Source organism: Notamacropus eugenii, chromosome 1 (genome assembly GCF_028372415.1).
Source record: "Notamacropus eugenii isolate mMacEug1 chromosome 1, mMacEug1.pri_v2, whole genome shotgun sequence".
NCBI classification, from domain to species: domain Eukaryota; kingdom Metazoa; phylum Chordata; class Mammalia; order Diprotodontia; family Macropodidae; genus Notamacropus; species Notamacropus eugenii.
In genome coordinates, this window is record NC_092872.1 from 81,505,632 (window position 1) to 81,523,735 (window position 18,104).

At 44.5% G+C, this 18,104-nt stretch overlaps 1 protein-coding gene across 1 annotated transcript; it reads right to left on the reverse strand.

Annotated features, from left to right (window-relative positions):
• Positions 1-318: 318 nt before the first annotated feature.
• On the reverse strand, positions 319-3,818 carry LOC140503430 (GTP-binding protein Di-Ras2-like). The gene has a single exon (XM_072607409.1). The coding sequence runs from the start codon at positions 3,637-3,639 to the stop codon at positions 2,980-2,982; it is 660 nt and encodes a 219-aa protein (XP_072463510.1). The 5' UTR covers positions 3,640-3,818; the 3' UTR covers positions 319-2,979.
• Between the last annotated feature and the right edge of the window lie 14,286 nt (positions 3,819-18,104).

Below are 18,104 nucleotides of genomic sequence, written 5' to 3' on the forward strand. Positions count from 1 at the left end.
TTGCTAGGATGGTTAAGACAGTGGCAGTTAATATTGCATTTGGTATTAACAATTTTTGGCCATGAAGTAGGGAGCAATATATGCAGAAATAAAAACAATGTTTAAGAATAACTTTTTTATTCACCCACCCAACTCCATGAGTGTGGTATACTGTATATATTTTCAGACTTTCCCAATATATGAATCACTATTGCTGTTTTTTTCCTCTTTCTTTCTTTTTTTCTTTAAAACTGTCACTTGTTATATGGGGGGTGGGTTGTGGGAAAGGGGAAGAAAGGATCCTGGGAGAAATTCTGGTGATTTAAAGAAAACAAAAGATAGCAACAAAAAATTTATTTTAAAAAAGAGGGGTAACTGAATAATCAGAGGGAAGATACACAGTTAGGACTGGAAAAGGATGGAATAGATAAGCAGTTTTCAGAACAGTTAAAACAGGGGAACAGTTATGGAGATTAGGTACATTGTCACCCCACCCCTACCAGAGGCATTTAGATGGAGGCCAGCATTTCCCCCCACTTAATATTATTATTATTGTTATTATTATTTTGCTTCATAAAGACCTAAAGTGGCTAAAAAACCAGAACTGACTTTTGAGAGCAGACCCAAACCAAGGGTCCTTGTAGAATGTATTTAGTCCATGGATATTTGTGTTTGAAATAAAAAGCAGAAATTTCTGAAAGTGAAACGGGCTTTGATGCTTGCCTGGTCACACATAAATACAACATAGATCATTATGGACAGCAGTTGGTTTGACAAATGTTTAAAAATTAACTAATTGTAATTTGTGATCCCTTTGTGTTAATAATTGTGATACCCCTGTGTAATGTATGCTTTAAGAATGATTAACCCTAAAATGATCATATTTCAGATCAACAAACAAGAGACCAGACTGGGAAGAAAGAAGTGGAAATATGGGTGGGTGGGACTTCCCTTTGGCTTTGTAAATAAGGACAAATAGTTATTAGTTAGTAGAACTGGATATAGGTCAGATGTAACAGAGTCCTGGTGATTTCCTGTAAAGCTACCAAATTTATGCTTATACTTAGTAACTTGTTTATACTTAGTAGCTAGTAATCTAATAATGAAAACTGTTCTCTTCTTAGGCCTAATAAAACACTTTTTTAAACAACTTATACTCCAAAACTTTTTGAATCTCTGAAGGTAAAGGGGAAAGATGGGAACAGTGTTAACAGTGGCCTCCTTTTGCAGGGTTCTACAGAGCACCTATGTTCCTGTACTAAAAAACTTATAATGTTTTATAAGCTAAAGTTACAATGGACTTTATGTACATTGTCTCATCTGAACTTCACAACAACTCTGTGAAGCAGGTGTTATTATTTCCATTTTATATGAGGGCAGTTCAGAAAGGCTAAACATGGGGTCCCACCGCTAGTATATATCAAAGGCAAGATTTGAACCCACACCTTCCTAATTCACTTTATCTACCATGCCACTGGGCCTTATTAGGAATGCTTTCTTTCTGCTTCTTAAAGGACTATAAACATGTGGACTATGTCTCTATGTTCCCCTTTATCTCATCTTCCTCCCCCCTCAAAAAACTTAAGGTGATGAAATGTATTTGCATAGGGTTAGACTTAACGTTAGGCAAAATTTGGAGAAGGAAACGTCAAACCTTTGACAAGAAAACCCCAAAAGAGATCAGGAAGAGTCAAACATGAGGGAAAAAACCCGCAAATGGACTGAATTAGGCAAAGTTAGTGAGCTGCCGATGAGTTAGAGTCAGAAGTCTTGAGCTCATTGTGGTTCGGATACTTATTATTATCATGTTATTTAACATTGGAGCCTCAGTTTCCTTATCTGTAAAATAACCACACTAGCTAAGGTATTCTAATGATTTGCCTTCCCTTGGAGTCAAGGACAGAGTTCGAACTCCATCTCAGAAACTAACAATAAAATGGGGGTGATAGCACTTACCTTACAGCTTTGTGAGAATCAGTAATGTGTAGGAAGCACGTAGTAAACTTTAGCTATATAATCTGACTTTAACTGAAGGAGGGAATTCCTTTACTGTAGTTAATAGAAACTTATTTACGAACATTTACACCCAGCCTCAGCAACACAGTCCTGAACTGGACGAACCAAACTGGTATAATGCCATATATATGTATGTACAGATATGCACATATATATATATACACACACACATACATATACACATACAACATATGTACATACATACTTTGCAAAAGCCAGTCCTTGCTCCTGAAGGGTTTACAACCAGTCAGGAAGCACAGCAGCTGCCAGGGTAAACTGTGGCACTGAGGGATGTGGGGTATAAGGGAGTGATTGTTTGGACTTGACAGCTTACCACGGAGGCTATTTTTCAGAGGCCTGGCACGTCAGGCACTTACCACCGTATAGCCAAGTAAAGAGCTTCTCATGTTCATAGTGTGACAGGATTTGGAGCTGGAAGCAATCTTCTAGTCCAAACTCTCTCAAAGTGCCCCCCCCCCACCCAGTTTAATTGCCTGGAAGACGTTTGAGTTCTTACTGCTACCCTACCCCGAGTCCAGACCCCAAGCCTTCTGTGGCACCAGCGTCCACCACAACAGTCCAACAGCACCCACTCCCGGAGTTCAGGACACACTTCAGTACAGACTAGCAACCACAGGGCTTTCGGGTCGTTCACGCTTGGCACCTGGTTTCCACCCCGCCCGTCCTACAACAGAAACGTTGGCACGCTGAACGCTGAACGCATATCCCGCACCGCCCTAAGCATGCGGGGACCAGCCGAGCCCGGGACCCAGTCGCACGGGGACCCCCTAAGAAACAGCTCCACTGCGCCCCTTGCGGGGGGAGGCGAGTCAGAAGCGGCAGGATCCCCGCAGCGGCTTCAGCCAGGGGTGGTTCAAGGGCGAACCAAGGTGCTGGAGAGAGCCGAGAAAGGGAAGGGCTAAGCCGGGGCTGCGCTTTCTTTCGCTAGGTTTGGGGCGCTCAGAGACAGCGGAATGGCCAGCGCTAAGACACTGCGCAACTGTGGCGCTTGCGCATCGCCGCCCGGGACTTGGAGACCGTGCCCCCCGGCGAGTCGGGCGCTCCCCCCGGGAAAGTCAGGCGGCGGCGGCGCAGCACCGGGCTCAGGCGGCTGGGCAGGTGCACGAGCTGCAGCAGCTCCTGGAAGAGGCTCAGCACGTTCTCCCCGCGCTTGGCGGACGCCTCGAGGTAGATGCCACCCCATTCGAGCTCCACGGCAGCGATCGCCGCGTCGGCGAAGTTCCCGCCGGGCGCCAGGTCGCTCTTGTTGCCCACTACCACGATGGGCGGCGGGCTGGGCACCGCTCCTTTGGTCTCCAGGATCTCGGCGCGCAGCCGCCGCACCTCCTGGAAGGACTCGGGCTCCTGAAGCGAGTAGACGAGGGCGAAGGCGTCCCCGCGGCGGATCCCCAGCTGCCTCATGGCCGGGAACGAATAGCTGCCGCTGGTGTCCATGATCTCCACGCGCACCCGCTGCGCGTCCAGCTCGTACTCGAGGCAGTGCAGCTCCTCCACCGTGCGCTTGTGCTGAGACTCAAACGTGTCCGCCAGAAAGCGCTGGATCAGCGCAGTCTTGCCCACCCCTGCCGCGCCAAAGAAAACCAGGCGCACGCTGGACTCGGGCTTGCCTGGGTTCAGGGCCATGGTGTCGGAGAGTAAGGAGACCTACGAAGGGTAGACCTGCACGGATTGTGGCGACAAGTGTGGGTGAACCTCGAAGCTAGGGGCACCACAACAACCCAAGCTGCTTCTTGACCCACTTGCCTTCTTTAGAATATGCGACCCCAGCTAGCCCTCTTTTTATAGTATGTCCTGGCCAATAATGGCCCGGGGAGGGGACCCATTCCAAGGGCTACTATTGGTTAAAAGAAAATACATTACTTAAAAAACCTCCCTCCTCCTATTTACCTCCTCGCCCCGCCCATTCACCTCCTCCCTCTTTACTCCTTTCGTTTCTTTCTTCTCGTCTGGTCACCTACAGTTTCGAGTTTCAATGATCCCTGGATCCGAAGGGCTCTGTCCCAACTATAGGATTCTGAAGTGAGGGCTGAGAGGCTCAGATCTGGGAACGGACCGTCTCAGGTTAAGTGTGACAACGCTGAGGACGATGTATTATTTTTTAAACAAATAAAAACAGCCAATATTTAGAAACCCAGAGAGGTAGCCTTCCATCGTAATCCTAATTAAATCACGAAATTCAAAGACTGCCCCTGCTGTAGGAAGAGTCTGGTAATTTCCTCGCCTGTAAACTGTGTTTGTAGTAGCTCAAGTGAACAATAAAAACTGTGTTCTGAGCTGTGTTTGGCACTAAGGGCGATACAAGAGAAGCAGTAGCAGGGTTTACGAGAGTACCTGCACAGATGTCTCATATAGTCCTCGGAAAAATCTAGCTGGGGAAAAAAGTTTATTCCTTACCTGTTGTAGGTCAAACTTCACATTTGGCTTCCTTTTCCTCCTCTCCAATTGGGAACTTAAATGTTATTAAGAAAGTCTTATAATCTGGAAAGTGTTTTCTCCTGGAATGTATAAAACACCCAGACCCAGAGTTTATAGTTTGAAACAGTATTTGTTGAATTGAACTGTCTTAGTTTACAATTAGTTTTTTTGGTTGATAACTTTTTTTAAACATCACCTTCGTTTTCGAATAGGTCCTTCCCGTCCACCCAACAAGTTTTTCCTTTCAAATTTATTCATAATGCACAATTAAACCCTGCCCCCCCCCCCATACCTGTAGCTAACACTTTACAGATGTGGAGTTTTCATGATTTTGTGTTCCTTCACAGGTAACCAATTTGCCACATCTATCACATGACCTTGGATCTGGAGATGAAAACAACCTTAGAGACAATTCTAATCCAAACTAAGTTTTTTGGATGAATTAAAAAACCACTTGTTAAGCACTTACTGTGTGCAGAAATACAAATCAAAAGCAGCCCCCGTCTCTAAAGCCTGGTTAATGCTAAGTGGTCTCTGTTTTCTTTGTGTTTCCAGTTCCAGAGGATTGTAGTTTTTATTCAGATCATCCATAGAAGCTGTCAGCATCCTTAGCCCTTTATCAAAGGCAGGGACTCATTCTTCTGATAACTGTTCTCTCCACTCTGTGGTGGTTTCCACTGTCATTCTGGTTTTCATCCAGCTGGAAGAACAGTTTTACTAAGCTATAATGGTCACTTTTGTGTATAGTTTGTAGCCTCTTTTCTCTTCCTTACCCTTCAGTGAGCAGTAAACATTGAACCATCCTCTCTAGCAAGTATTGTATAATATCAGATACCCAGAAAGTGTCGTAAGGAAATTTTATTTCATCTGGCAGGTTTTGGGTAGTGGTTGTCATGATAGCTTGTTTTGTTTTCCTCATCCTCTTCCTGGTAATTTCTCTGTAACTGTCTATCTTAAGTGTAAACATTCCCCTCTGGGGTGGGGTTCAAAGTTCATCCATCACAGCTTGCATTTGTTTAGCTGGCATGGGAATTACCAAGGTTTCCTTACCAAATCAAAGTTGCTTTTAATTGGTAGTTTTGCTGTAAACTCTGGCAATAAATGAGAGAGGCAACAAAGTACAGGGGGAAAGGTGGTAACTACCTGAGTGACACTGGACAAGTCACTTTCCTTCTCTAGACCTCCATTTCTTCATCTGTAAAATGCGGAGGTTGGACTAGCTGGCCTCTGAGGTCCTTTCCAGCTATAGTTATATGATCCAATGATCCCTTCTGACTCTAAATTTATGATCCTGTGACTGTTGCTTGAGAATATCTGAGTCCACTTCTGAAAGAACTTTGCCCTGGCACTACTGCTTACCCTTATACTGAATCCCAATTGATCCTATGCCACACCTGAGCCAGGATCCCTGGGTTCAACCTCCAGTCACCTAGTCAACCCACTCAACTCTTAGTTGCAATTCGAATTTCTCTGTCCCCTTGAGCAGAATTCTCAATGATAGAATTAGCCATCAGGCATCATTGTTGCATTGAGTGATGCTATCAAACAGAGATTACAATTTAGTGGTTCATGAACCCCTTGAGGATGGTAGTTCGAGAGACTTGTGCTAAAAATTCTTTTATGGTTCCTAAAGCAATAAAAAAATTGTCCAATTATGTTACAAATATATTTTTCCTCTGTGACAATAAGTATGTGCATGTTTGAAGCACTCTAGGTTTTTTCTGCTGCTATTTGAAATTGTCGTGATCATGTGCATGATTTTGGTGTTTGTGCAGTGATTATATCAAACTCTGCTTCTGACTGAACATGATGTTTCTCAACCTGTTATCAAATTATTTTCAAACCACCACAAGAGTTTGACAATTCCCAGTATGTGGTCAGATGCATGTGCATATCCTTATTTCCGTTCCATATGCTATACCACAGTAGCTCCCTCATTCCCCTCTTTTATCCTCTAATTGTACTTTATCATCTCTGCAATCAAAATGTCAAAATGTTACAGATTTTTGTAGCTCAAAAGTCAGGTCATTTGGAAAACTATGATCACTGAGAATGTGCATTACAAGCCATCTTGAAATCATCATGTACCATCCCAAATGTTCTGCAGAAGCAAACTTTATATTACTTCTCATTGCTGCATTAAGATTGTTTTCTAATTTAAACTTACTCTCCATTTATGTTATTTTTCTATCTGGCAGGTTTTCAAATAAACTGTTTTGGCAGCACTGGTCAGTCACTCAGAAGAGTTTCTGTGAGAGTGCAACTATTGTGCCAGTGGTGGAAAAGAAGAAAAACATTTCTCAAGAATTTTTTTCCTTACAAAGTTAGTTTATATATAAACATTGTTTTTAAATGAAGCAATATATGTAATTGAATTCCAATTAAAATTAGCATTTACTACAGTAGAAAAGTAAATATTTTCTGTTGCAACTAGTTATTCATTTTTACAGATTGGTTAGATGGCTAAAAATAAAAAAGAATTTCTATCAACAAGAAAGTTTGTAAAAAAATTTCCTATCATTTTCCACAACATTTTTGTGTCAGAGAATCTTTATTATTGTTTTAAATCAAAATACAGGGAAAAAACAGAGTGTGGAACTATATTTAAGACTGCTTAGTGTTGAGTCAAATATTGCAAATCTTTTTTCAAATGAAAAAGTCTAATATCAAAATTAAATTTACACATGGTTGTTATATAATGTTAAATATCTTCCAAGTTGTAACTTATTTCATTAAAATGTTACTTATGGTTAACAGAATTTGTAAGATACATTTTATATAAAGTCTTGGAGATAATAGTGAGTATATGAAGTATTACTGGATTATTTTTTTTAGTTCTTGTGATATGTCATATAAATATTCATGATCATTTTATAGTTAGTCTTGTTCTATAAAATTTGAATTTTGATAGTCGTAGGTAGAATAAGCATTTATATTTTACAGCTATAATTCTATAATATAAATTTTAATGTGGACCTCTTGAGGTAAAAAGTTATCATTGTAATTATTTTAAGTAATTAATGAATAAATCTAAAAGAATATTATGAGTAGTATATTAAATTAGCTTTGGAATTCACAAAACTTTTTTATTTTTGTTCAAAGGGCTTTATGGAACAAAGAACATTGGAAACCACTATGAACGTTTCTAAAGGTTCCAGTTTTTCCTTATTCTAATAACATTCCCTACAAAGAATATAAGAGTATAAATTGTATCCCCAAATTTGGTATGTTGTTTCATCATTGTCATTTTCTTTTACATAGTTGTTGTTTCTATAGGTTGTTCTTTGACTCACTCAATATTTAAGATTTCATTTAAGTCTCCATTTGGGTCTGTACCTTTTGTTTAGGGTCCCTGAACCAATTTCCATTTTTATTGCATTATAGTCTGTAAAGGATGTCATAACAATTCTTGCCTTTTTTTACATTTGCTTGCAATATTTCTATGTCCTAACACAGGGTCTATTTTTGTAAAAGTTCCATATGGTGCAAAGAAATATGTATATTATTTTGCTGTCCCATTTAGAAGATGCCATAGGTCTTTTTAGGCTAGTTTCTCCAGAAATTTGTTCAGTTTCATATTTTCCCTTTGTTTATTATTCCATTAGACTCATTCAAAACTGATGGAGAGATCCTGTCATGATTGTGTTAGTGTCCGTCTTCTTGACACTCAGAAAATGTTTCCTTTATGAATTTGGATGCCAAGTCATTTGGAGCATGTAAGTTGATTACTGATATTGGTTTGTTATCTATGGTTCCTTTCAGCCTAATAGAGTTACCTTCTTTGTCCCTTTTTATTTTTTGAATGTTTATTTTTGCTGTGTCTGATAGCAGGAAGGTAACTCCTACTTTTTTGGATTCACTTGACACATAGTAATTTTTTTCCCATCCCCTTAGTATTATTTTTATATGTTGTTGTCTTTTTAATATGTTTCTTATAGGCAGCAGATTGTAGGGTTTCATGTTCTTATCTGATCTGTCACTCTTTTTCATTTTATTGGATTGTTTAATCCCTTCTCCTTTAAAGTTATGAGTTAGGTTTATGTTTTCCTCCATCTGTTTGTAGAATTTTTTTCCTCCGAGCTATGCTTTCTGCTCTGCCTTTTGCTGTAACCACAATATTATGTTCCTTCAGCTACTTTAATCTTTTTTTAAAAGTGGCCCTGTTCCCAACGTCTCTCTTCTCCTTTCCTCTGATTTGTTCTTCTCTGTTGTTTTTCTTTTTTACTCCTTTCCCTTTAGGGTTTTGTTTATTAGTTCTTCTTTCTCTTTTATCTGGTTATATATTTCGTCCCCCTCTTTCTTTTCCTCCCAGTCAAGTAAAGCTCCCCTTCCTTTCCTCTCCTTCAGCTAGTCCTGTTTATTAGTTTTTTAAATTTTATTTTTTGCATCCCTTTCCAAAAGATATTTCTTTCACTCTCTTCATTATTCATCATCTCTTTTTGTTTACTCTAGACCCTCATTCTCTGATTCATAATCTAATCTGTCTCTTTTCTCTGTATTCTTCATATAATCAAAGTTTCCAAGATATTCATTCTGTGCTCGGTTCTCTAGGTGCTTTCTCCCCCTGCCTTATGGGATTTAGCCCATGTATTCCCCTTTTCCATTGTGCCTCACTCTCAGAATGATGCCAGTTATTTCAGGTATCAGAGAAGATTGCCCCAAGGTGGCAGTTATAATATTATAAAATAGTCCCACAAAGAAGCATTCGCCAGTAGTCATCCACTCTTCACTGTTACCTCTATGAGATTTCCAACTTCACCCCTGTCTCTTTGTACATTTAGAAAGACAGCTGTTGCTGTCTGCATTTATTCATTCCTCTGATATTTCTGTTGTTTGGGGTGTTCAAGAAGCAACAAAAACTCTTTAGTTCAGGTTTTCTTTATAAACATGTTTCAAACTCTTCTTTATCATTGAATATCCATCTTTTGTGCCATATGGTTAAATGGATTTGTAGGAGAGGTCACCTTGGGCTGCATTCTGAGCTCCACTGCTCTTTGTAACACATTATTCCATTCCCTTGTCCTTTTTCTAGTGGGTGCAGAATAGTCTTATATTATTCAAATATTTTCTAAGTTGAATTGTTAAATTTAATTTAAATAATTTCTAATTGAATTGTTAAATTTAATCACTAAGTGTCTTGGAGTTTGCAGCATTGGACATTTTTCTAGAGGTAATCTGTGATTTCTTTTGATTAGAATTTAATTTTCTATGTTCAAAAGTTCTGGGCAGTTCTCTTCTACTATTTCCTTCATTATGGTATTAAGGATTTTTGTCCTGTCCTGCCATTCTGGGAAACCTTTAACCTTTAGGCTGTCTCTGTGCATCCTGCCTTGGAGATCCATATGTTTTGCTTGCATAGTGAGAATATTTTCTTTTGATGTTCTTGTGTTTTGCTTTGCTTCTCCTAGGCTGTCCCTCACTTCTGTGTATTTGCATTCCCAATATCTCTTTTGTTTCCCTGCCAAGGCTTACCATTGCACATTCCAGTTTTTTTGTCTTCCCTATTATTTTTGTAGTGCAGGACATAACCTCCCCTCTCATAATTCTCAATACTCTTCCAAACCAGTCAAGAATGGTGTGTTGTGGTTCCATGTTCTCAAGTCTTACCATTTTCCTTTGTTTGCAGTATTTATAGATGCCTGCACTTGTTTACTAGCATTGGAGGCCCTATTTCCTTCTGTTTTTCCTGTTGATTTATCTCATTATGTTTAAGGTCTTTGAGCTCAGTTCTTCATGAAATCTTTGGTACTTTCAGTCCTGCTTGGGGAGGATGGGGACCCCATTTTCCTTGTGACTTCTTGACTGTGATTTCTGACTGTGATTTCCTTGGCTGGTGTTGGGGGACAGCTCTGGACCGGGGTCCCCCGTGAGGACCGTGAGACGCCTGAGGGTCCGAACCTGCCCCCTTGTGGGGTACTGGGATGGCCCTGGTAACAGGCTGGCTCCACCCACAGGGAGGCACTTGGGAGGAGCTCGCCTGCCCATGGGAGGTACGGGGGAGGAGACAGGGGATAATAAAAGGGGATGACCACGAGAGCTGGAGGAGAAGAAACGCAATAAAGCTTGCTGGCTGCAACTCCTTTCGGGTGCTCTGCCTGTTTATTCCCCTCCCCCAACCAGGAGAGGGGCCGGAGACGTCCGAAGACCGGGGATAGGTAAGTAGAAGGCGAAGGCCCAGGAGTCGCCCCGGGCATCTGGCGCCCGAACAGGGACCGCTGTAGGGAGAGGAGAATCCGCCTTGCCCCGCAGTAGTAGCCTTGCTCTGCTACTGCGGGAAGATTCAGGCAGCCTCAGTATTGAGAAGTGGCCTTGCCTCGCTACTGCGGGAAGATTCAGGCAGTCTTAATATTGGGAAGTGGCCAGGATGGGTCAGGGAAATAGTTTTCCCAGTTTAAAGCCCGAAGATAAAGGAGTACTTGCTTGTCAGCTGTATAAGCTTTGTAAGATCCATGGGCTTAAGCCCCACATTCGGGACTGTAGAGCATTTGTGGAAAAGATCTGGGATGTCTCCCCTTGGCTAGAGCATTGTGGGTTATGCCCAGCTAAATGGGACATAGTGGGACAACAGATGGTTGCCTATGAGAGGGTGAACCCGGGTGTATTAACAGAGGAGGACTTTACGTTCTTTCAAGTGGTCGCCGTACTTTTGTGCTCGGATCCCCGTCCCCCTTGGCGATCAAATGGCGAGACCCAGACAGGGCAGTCCCTTCAAGGGACGACAGAAGAAGAAGAGGAATCCGATGAGGATGATCCCAACCCCAAGCCTTTATATCCATGGGGTATGTTAAGAGAATGTGCAGGCAGGGACCAGGACCGCGCCCTTCAAGGTGGCGCATGGCTGAGCAAGGGGCGGGACTCTAGAGCCCCGAGGGGAAGAACAAAAGGGAAGTTTGATGAGGAGGGAACGCCCAAGAGGGAGTGGAAAGCCCCTGAGACAAAGGGAAAGTCTGATGAGGAGGGAACACCCAAGAGGGAGTGGAAGGTCCCCTGGAAAGCCCCCGAGACAAAGGGAAAGTCTGATGAGGAGGGAACACCCAAGAGGGAGTGGAAAGTTCCCAAGACAAAGGGAAAGTCCGATGAGGGAGGAACACTCAAGAAGGAATGGGTAGTCCCTGAAACAGCAAGAGAGGGCTGGGGAACTCGCAGGAAGAAGTTTCAACGGAATTTGGGAACTCCCAGTCCTCCCGAGGTCGGGCTGAATGCCCTCTCCTTCTCCCCAGCCGCCACGTCCTTGTCACAATCATCACAAGGAGCGCTTTCATTTACCTACGGGCGGTCCGGGCCCTCGGACCCTCTGAGTGTACTCACTCAGAGCCTATCCGCAGCTTTGGCGGAAGGACAGGAGATAGATTTAGAGGAGTGAGAGGGGGCCGGTGCTTACCCTGTCATTGTGGAGCGGGATCCGATGGGAAACGAGAACCGTTTCCATCGACCGGTGCCCTTCAAATTATTGAAAGAACTGAAGGAGGCCGTTTCCAAATATGGCCCTTCATCACCTTATGTGAAGCATCTCTTTGCGAATACCACAGCCACTTGGCCGTGGGCCCCAGCTGATTGGAAGGAAGTGTCGGGGGCTATCCTTACACCAGGACAGTTAGTGGCTTATGGCACCGCCGTTAGACAAGAGGCGCTCAGATATGTCAAGGAACACAATATTGCAGAGACATAGGACGCTGTGAATATGATAACAGGGGCAGGGCCATACTCGCAGCTTATTGACCAGCTCCAATTCGATCCTCAGGTGATGGCTGCAGTTCAGTATTGTCATATTAGGGGTTTTGCCAAGATTGACACCCCGGGGACTATGAGGGACAAGTTGGTAGGGCTAAAGCAGAGGGCTAGCGAGTCCCCCACTGATTTTGTGAGTCGGGTCCAGCTTGCGGTCCGGCGGTCTCTTGGCTCAGGACCAGGAACGGATTCCCTGATAGCTCAGCTGGTCCGAGATGGCTTGCGTCCAGAATGCTCCCAAGCCCTAGTGGGCTTGGGACCTCTCGCCTCCCTCGAAGAGATAGTAGAGAGGCTGTTAGACATTCCACCTAAAGACACCCACCAAGCCATGGTGACGGCGGTGGCCCAAGGGGTGACTCAGGCCCTTCAAGGTACCAAGGCCCAGAAACAATGTTATCGCTGTGGCCAAATGGGGCACTTTAAGAGCCAGTGCCCTGTCGCTAAAATGGGAGCATTGCCCACCTGTTTTCGCTGTGGGAAACCGGGCCATATTGCCAAACATTGCCGTCTAAAGCAGCAGCCTCAACCACCTCGGTCGGGAAATGGGAAAGGGGGCCTCCCTCGGGGGGGCCCCCGACCCCAGAAACAGATCTTCCCAGTGGAGGCTGTAGGCCCTGTCCCTGCCCCCCAGCCCGGGAATTCTGTACCCCTATCGTTCCCGCAGCAGTATCAACAGGCTCTCCAAAAATTGCAACCCTAATATGCACGTCTACCACGGATTCCCCCGATGCCGATTTAGTTATAAGACCTTGGCATACTGATGGGATCGACATGCCCCCCGCTCCTTTCCCCCGTCTGGTGGTGGGACCCTCTGGCTATGTGCCATTTATAGTCCATACTCAATTGTTGGCTAGCGGATCCTCTACCATTTATTTGAACAATCCTCATTGTTATCCCATAAACATTGCCCCAGGAACTCCTGTTGGGAGGGGTATCTCTCTGCCTTGGGTTGAAGAGTCCGGGCAGGAAACCCATCAAGTTAATTGGTGCTCTCCCATTGTGGGCGATCGCCCCATGGTACAAGTTTTGGTTGAAGGACGCCCAATCATGGGTCTGCTCGACACCGGAGCAGATATTTCAGTCATCAATGCATCCCAGTGGGACCCCAGTTGGGCGGTGAACGATGGTGCTGCCCAGGTTGCTGGAGTAGGGGGTGCCAGTTTGGCACTACAGGCTGCTAAACATTTGAATTGGACCTTTGAGAATCATCAGGGGTATTTTAGGCCTTTGAAATTGACCGGCCTTGCCTACGCCCTTTGGGGGCGTGACCTTCTTCAGCAACTTGGGTTACACCTTACCACCCCAGAACACCTTCAATTAAATATTCCGGGGTCACTGTGACGGTGAGCAGCCCACCTATAACATGGAAAACCGAGACCCCTGTGTGGGTTGAGCAGTGGCCCCTAACCCCTCAAAAGCTCACCGCCTTACGCTTTATAGTTGCTTCCCTTTTGGAGCAGGGCCGCATTGAGCCCACTACAAGCCCTTACAATTCTCCTGTTTTTGTTATAAAAAAGAAAAATGGATCTTGGCGCATGCTCATAGACCTTAGAGAGATTAATAAATGCATGCTGCCTATGGGGGCGCTACAACCTGGTCTCCCTAGCCCTGCTGCGATCCCCCGAGATTTTAGTATGACAATTATTGACATCAAAGATTGTTTCTATAGCATTCCCTTACATCCACAAGATAGAGTCAAATTTGCCTTTTCCATTCCCTCGGAAAATCGCCAGCAGCCATATGAAAGGTATCATTTTACCGTGCTCCCTCAAGGGATGGCAAACAGTCCTACCATGTGCCAAATGTATGTCCATGCTATCCTCTCTCCACTTAGACAGCGCTTCCCCAAGGCCATTATCATTCATTATATGGATGACATTCTTGTTGCTACGCCTAGCCATGATTTCACAATGGCCCTTACTCAGCTTATGATTGATACCTTAGCTGCCCACGGGCTGACTGTGGCTCCAGACAAAGTACAGACCACACCCCCTTTTCAGTATCTTGGTTATGAACTAAAACAAGGGCGAATTGCTCGCCGTCCTCCGAGCATTGATCTCTCTCAGCTCTCCACTCTCAATGATTTTCAAAAGCTGATTGGCGCTATACAGTGGATGCGGGCAGTTATCCCTATCCCCGATGGTGATCTGTACCCGCTGTATGACTTGCTGCGAGGAGATCCCGCCCTACTCTCACCCAGACACTGGACATCTGAGGCCTTAATGGCAGCCAAGAGCATCCTCAACAGATGCTCCACAGTTGTTGTGCGGCAGGAACCCAACCAACCCATTTATGCCACTATATTAAAAGCCAGTACTTTCATTGGGTGCCTCTATCAATCACATGGCATTTTGGAGTGGCTGTACCCCCCTCGCAACAAAAAGGCCCTTCCACATAAATGGCGAATGGTCGCCCAATTTTTTCTTTTAGGTGCCGAGCGCTGCCTATTGGCTTTTGGCAGATTTCCCATTTTGAATTTAGAGGCATCGGAGGAAGCCCTGAGGTGTTTCTCCGATGAAATCCCAGAATGGGCCTCTCTTCTATGCATGTGTAATATTGCGAAGCTTCCGCTCCCCCCAGCGCTTAGAGGATGGGAAGTTCTTCCTATTCGGGTTTCCTTTGCTATTGTATCTCCACAGCCAGTTATGGGACCCACTGTTTTTACGGATGCCACCAAATGTCATAGGGCTGCAGTTTATATCCCTTCTAAGCTACTCCTTAAGGTGTACACCACCGAACATTCCTCAGCCCAAACGAATGAACTAGTGGCAATCCAACATGCTCTCTCCATATTACCTAATGAGAGCTTTAATCTTGTTACTGATAGCTTGTATTGTGCAAATGCTATTGCTGCTTTACCTTTTGCCCTCATTAATCCCCGTGCTTCAACTATAGCTCAAATCCTATATGATATTCAAGAGTCCATGTTACAACGCTCTACTCCTCTTTATGTATTGCATATTCGCTCACATATGTCCACCATAGGACCCATTTATCAGGGTAATGATATTGTAGATAAAGCCCTTATATTCCCTCTGCATTTAGAAGCACAGGCAGCCCATGATAAGTATCACCTATCTGCCCAATCTTTGCGACGCCTTTATGGATTGTCCAGAGAAAACGCTTGCCAAATAGTCAAACAGTGTATCAATTGTGCCCCATTTCGCCCTCTTGCCCGAGACACCGCAATTAACCCCCGTGGTGATCTCCCTAACGATCTTTGGCAAATGGATGTAACACATTTTGGCAAAGTTCTTATACATGTTTGTATTGATACGGCCTCCAATTTTATTATGGCCTCTATACAGCCTAAGGAAACAGCCCATGCAGTGATCGACCACCTCTATGGTTGCTTTGCCATGGTTGGGGTGCCTCGAGCCATAAAAACAGACAATGGGCCAGCTTATATTTCCTCTGCCTTTGCCGCCTTTTGTAGAGAATTTTCTATTATTCATATTACTGGCATCCCATATAATCCCACAGGTCAGGCCATTGTTGAGCGTGCTAACCGCACTATAAAAACTCTTCTGTTAAAACAAAAAGGGGGAGTAAGGGCGGCGGGGCGCCTCTCCCGAGGTGATCTGGCACAAGCCGTCTTCACTCACAATTTTTTGCAAATCCGAGACGATGGCACATGCCCCGCACAAAGATTTTATCTCCATGAGATGGGAGGCAGAAGGGAAAGGCCGTTAAAGGCCCCTACTGCCTGCCTCACCGGAGCTTGAATCTGGTGGAGGGACCAAGAAGGCAAATGGTATGGCCCTGGAGTAGTTATAGCGAGAGGTCAGGGGTATCTTTGTGTCCAACCAGATGGAGCCGACCCAGGGACGGAGATCTGGATCCCCACACGATGGGCAGTTGAGCTGCGAGAAGCCGAAAGCAAGGAGGAGACGAGGGCGGAGAGGAAGGCACCGTCCAAAGCAGGTGTGCAAACAGCGTGAGATAACCATGCTCACACTTCTGATGGCCTTACAACAGTTCCTTCCTGGGTCCGAGGCTGTCCAGTCCAAATGGTACAACGCCACCCCCGCAGAGCAGCGAGCCGCGGATCAAAGGGGCGACACCTACTGGGCATTAGCACAGGGACTCCCCGCCTTATGAAGAGTTTCAGATTCAACAACTAATAGAGGAAGGACAATTATTAGCTTCTACTCTTCAATCTTTCATGAAATCAGAGGTAGCGGCGTGGCACCATCAGGACTACATAGACCATCTCCTCCAAAGCCAAATCACCGCCCTGCAAGACACGGTAATTTGGCTAGGAGACCAAATGGCGTTACATCAACGCTATGAGATGTTACAATGCCATTATAAATATCGCCCGCTTTGCGTGCTTAACCTCCCAACTGATTCCTCAACCTTCCCCAATCAATGGCCGGCGGTCCGCAAAGCCCTCCAGGGGGCTATGCTGGCTTACAACGCCACAGATGACATCCATCAGTTGGACTTGCTTATTGATCAGCTGAATAACCTTTCCAGAACGTTTGAGGAAAAGCGTGAACAAGAAGAGCGTTCCATCTTCGATTGGTTACAACGAATCCTGGACTTGCATTGGCTGCCAGGGGTGCTCTCCTCCGTTGCAGTTCTTGTCCTTATGTGTCTCGTCCTGCCGTGCCTCCTGAAGTGCCTCCTGCAATTATTGACACGGGCACTGGAGAGTCTTAAAGGCGATGTCTTGTCTCTGAGACACCGCGAGGGCAGGTCCCCATGGGGGGAATCGCCCAACCTACCCGTGTAAAACAAAAAGGGGGAGATGTTGGGGGACAGCTCTGGACCGGGGTTCCCCGTGAGGACCGTGAAACGCCTGAGGGTCCGAACCTGCCCCCTTGTGGGGTACTGGGATGGCCCTGGTAACAGGCTGGCTCCACCCACGGGGAGGCACTTGGGAGGAGCTCGCCTGCCCATGGGAGGTACGGGGGAGGAGACAGGGGATAATAAAAGGGGATGACCACGAGAGCTGGAGGAGAAGAAACGCAATAAAGCTTGCTGGCTGCAACTCCTTTCGGGTGCTCTGCCTGTTTATTCCCCTCCCCCAACAGGGAGAGGGAATTCCCCTCCCCCAACCAGGAGAGGGGCCGGAGACGTCCGAAGACCGGGGATAGGTAAGTAGAAGGCGAAGGCCCGGGAGTCGCCCCGGGCAGGCTGGATCTCAAAGTATCTCAGCCTCTTCTCATACTGAATTCATAGTTCACTAGCCTAGGTCTTTGCCACAACTGATCAGAACTGACTCCAGCAGGGTGCTGTGCTATTTCCCTTCAGGTTGGTGGAGTGTTACATAGCTCCCAACAGGAATGGTAGCCTATCCTGGTGACCCATCGCACTCTCTCTTGCTAGAAACATACCTACTCTACACAAAGAGCAGTACTTGTGAAATTAGGAAGGCTTTTATTAATTTTTATGTTCATTCCCTCCTGAATGAACAGGTAGTTCCTAATGGACTGCTACATTTGCTTCAGACAAAGGCCAAAAGCCTTCCATTATTACTAATATATTTTTTATTTTACTAATTACTAATTATTTTTAAAATTTTTAATTTAAATCAATTTAAAATGAAGTTTAATTTAATAAATTAATTATTAATTAAAAAATTAAAATTAAAAAAATTCATTTAAAATTTAATTTTTAAAAAAATTACTTAACTAATTACTAATGTTACAAATCTCTGTTAACCTTAACTTGGCTTTAGGAAACAAGGAAGGAGTTCTGTTTCCACAGGTTAAAATGCCCAGCTTTAAGTGATCAGTTGTGATCTAGCACAGTCAGATTAAAAGGTCAGAAACTTGTGCACAGGGAACACTAGCTGTTTTAGGGGAAGCCTATCAGAGAGGAGAACATGAAATCATGTGGCCAATGGATGGTGTGGCAGGAAGCCCAAAATTTGGACTAGTATAAAGGGTTTGGATTGGTCTGAACAAATTGTAGTCTTCCTGTAGCCTTACTTTGAA

Bases quoted from the DNA above. Each gene is read 5' to 3' on its own strand.
- LOC140503430 (XM_072607409.1), bottom strand. From the start codon at position 3,639: ATGGCCCTGAACCCAGGCAAGCCCGAGTCCAGCGTGCGCCTGGTTTTC.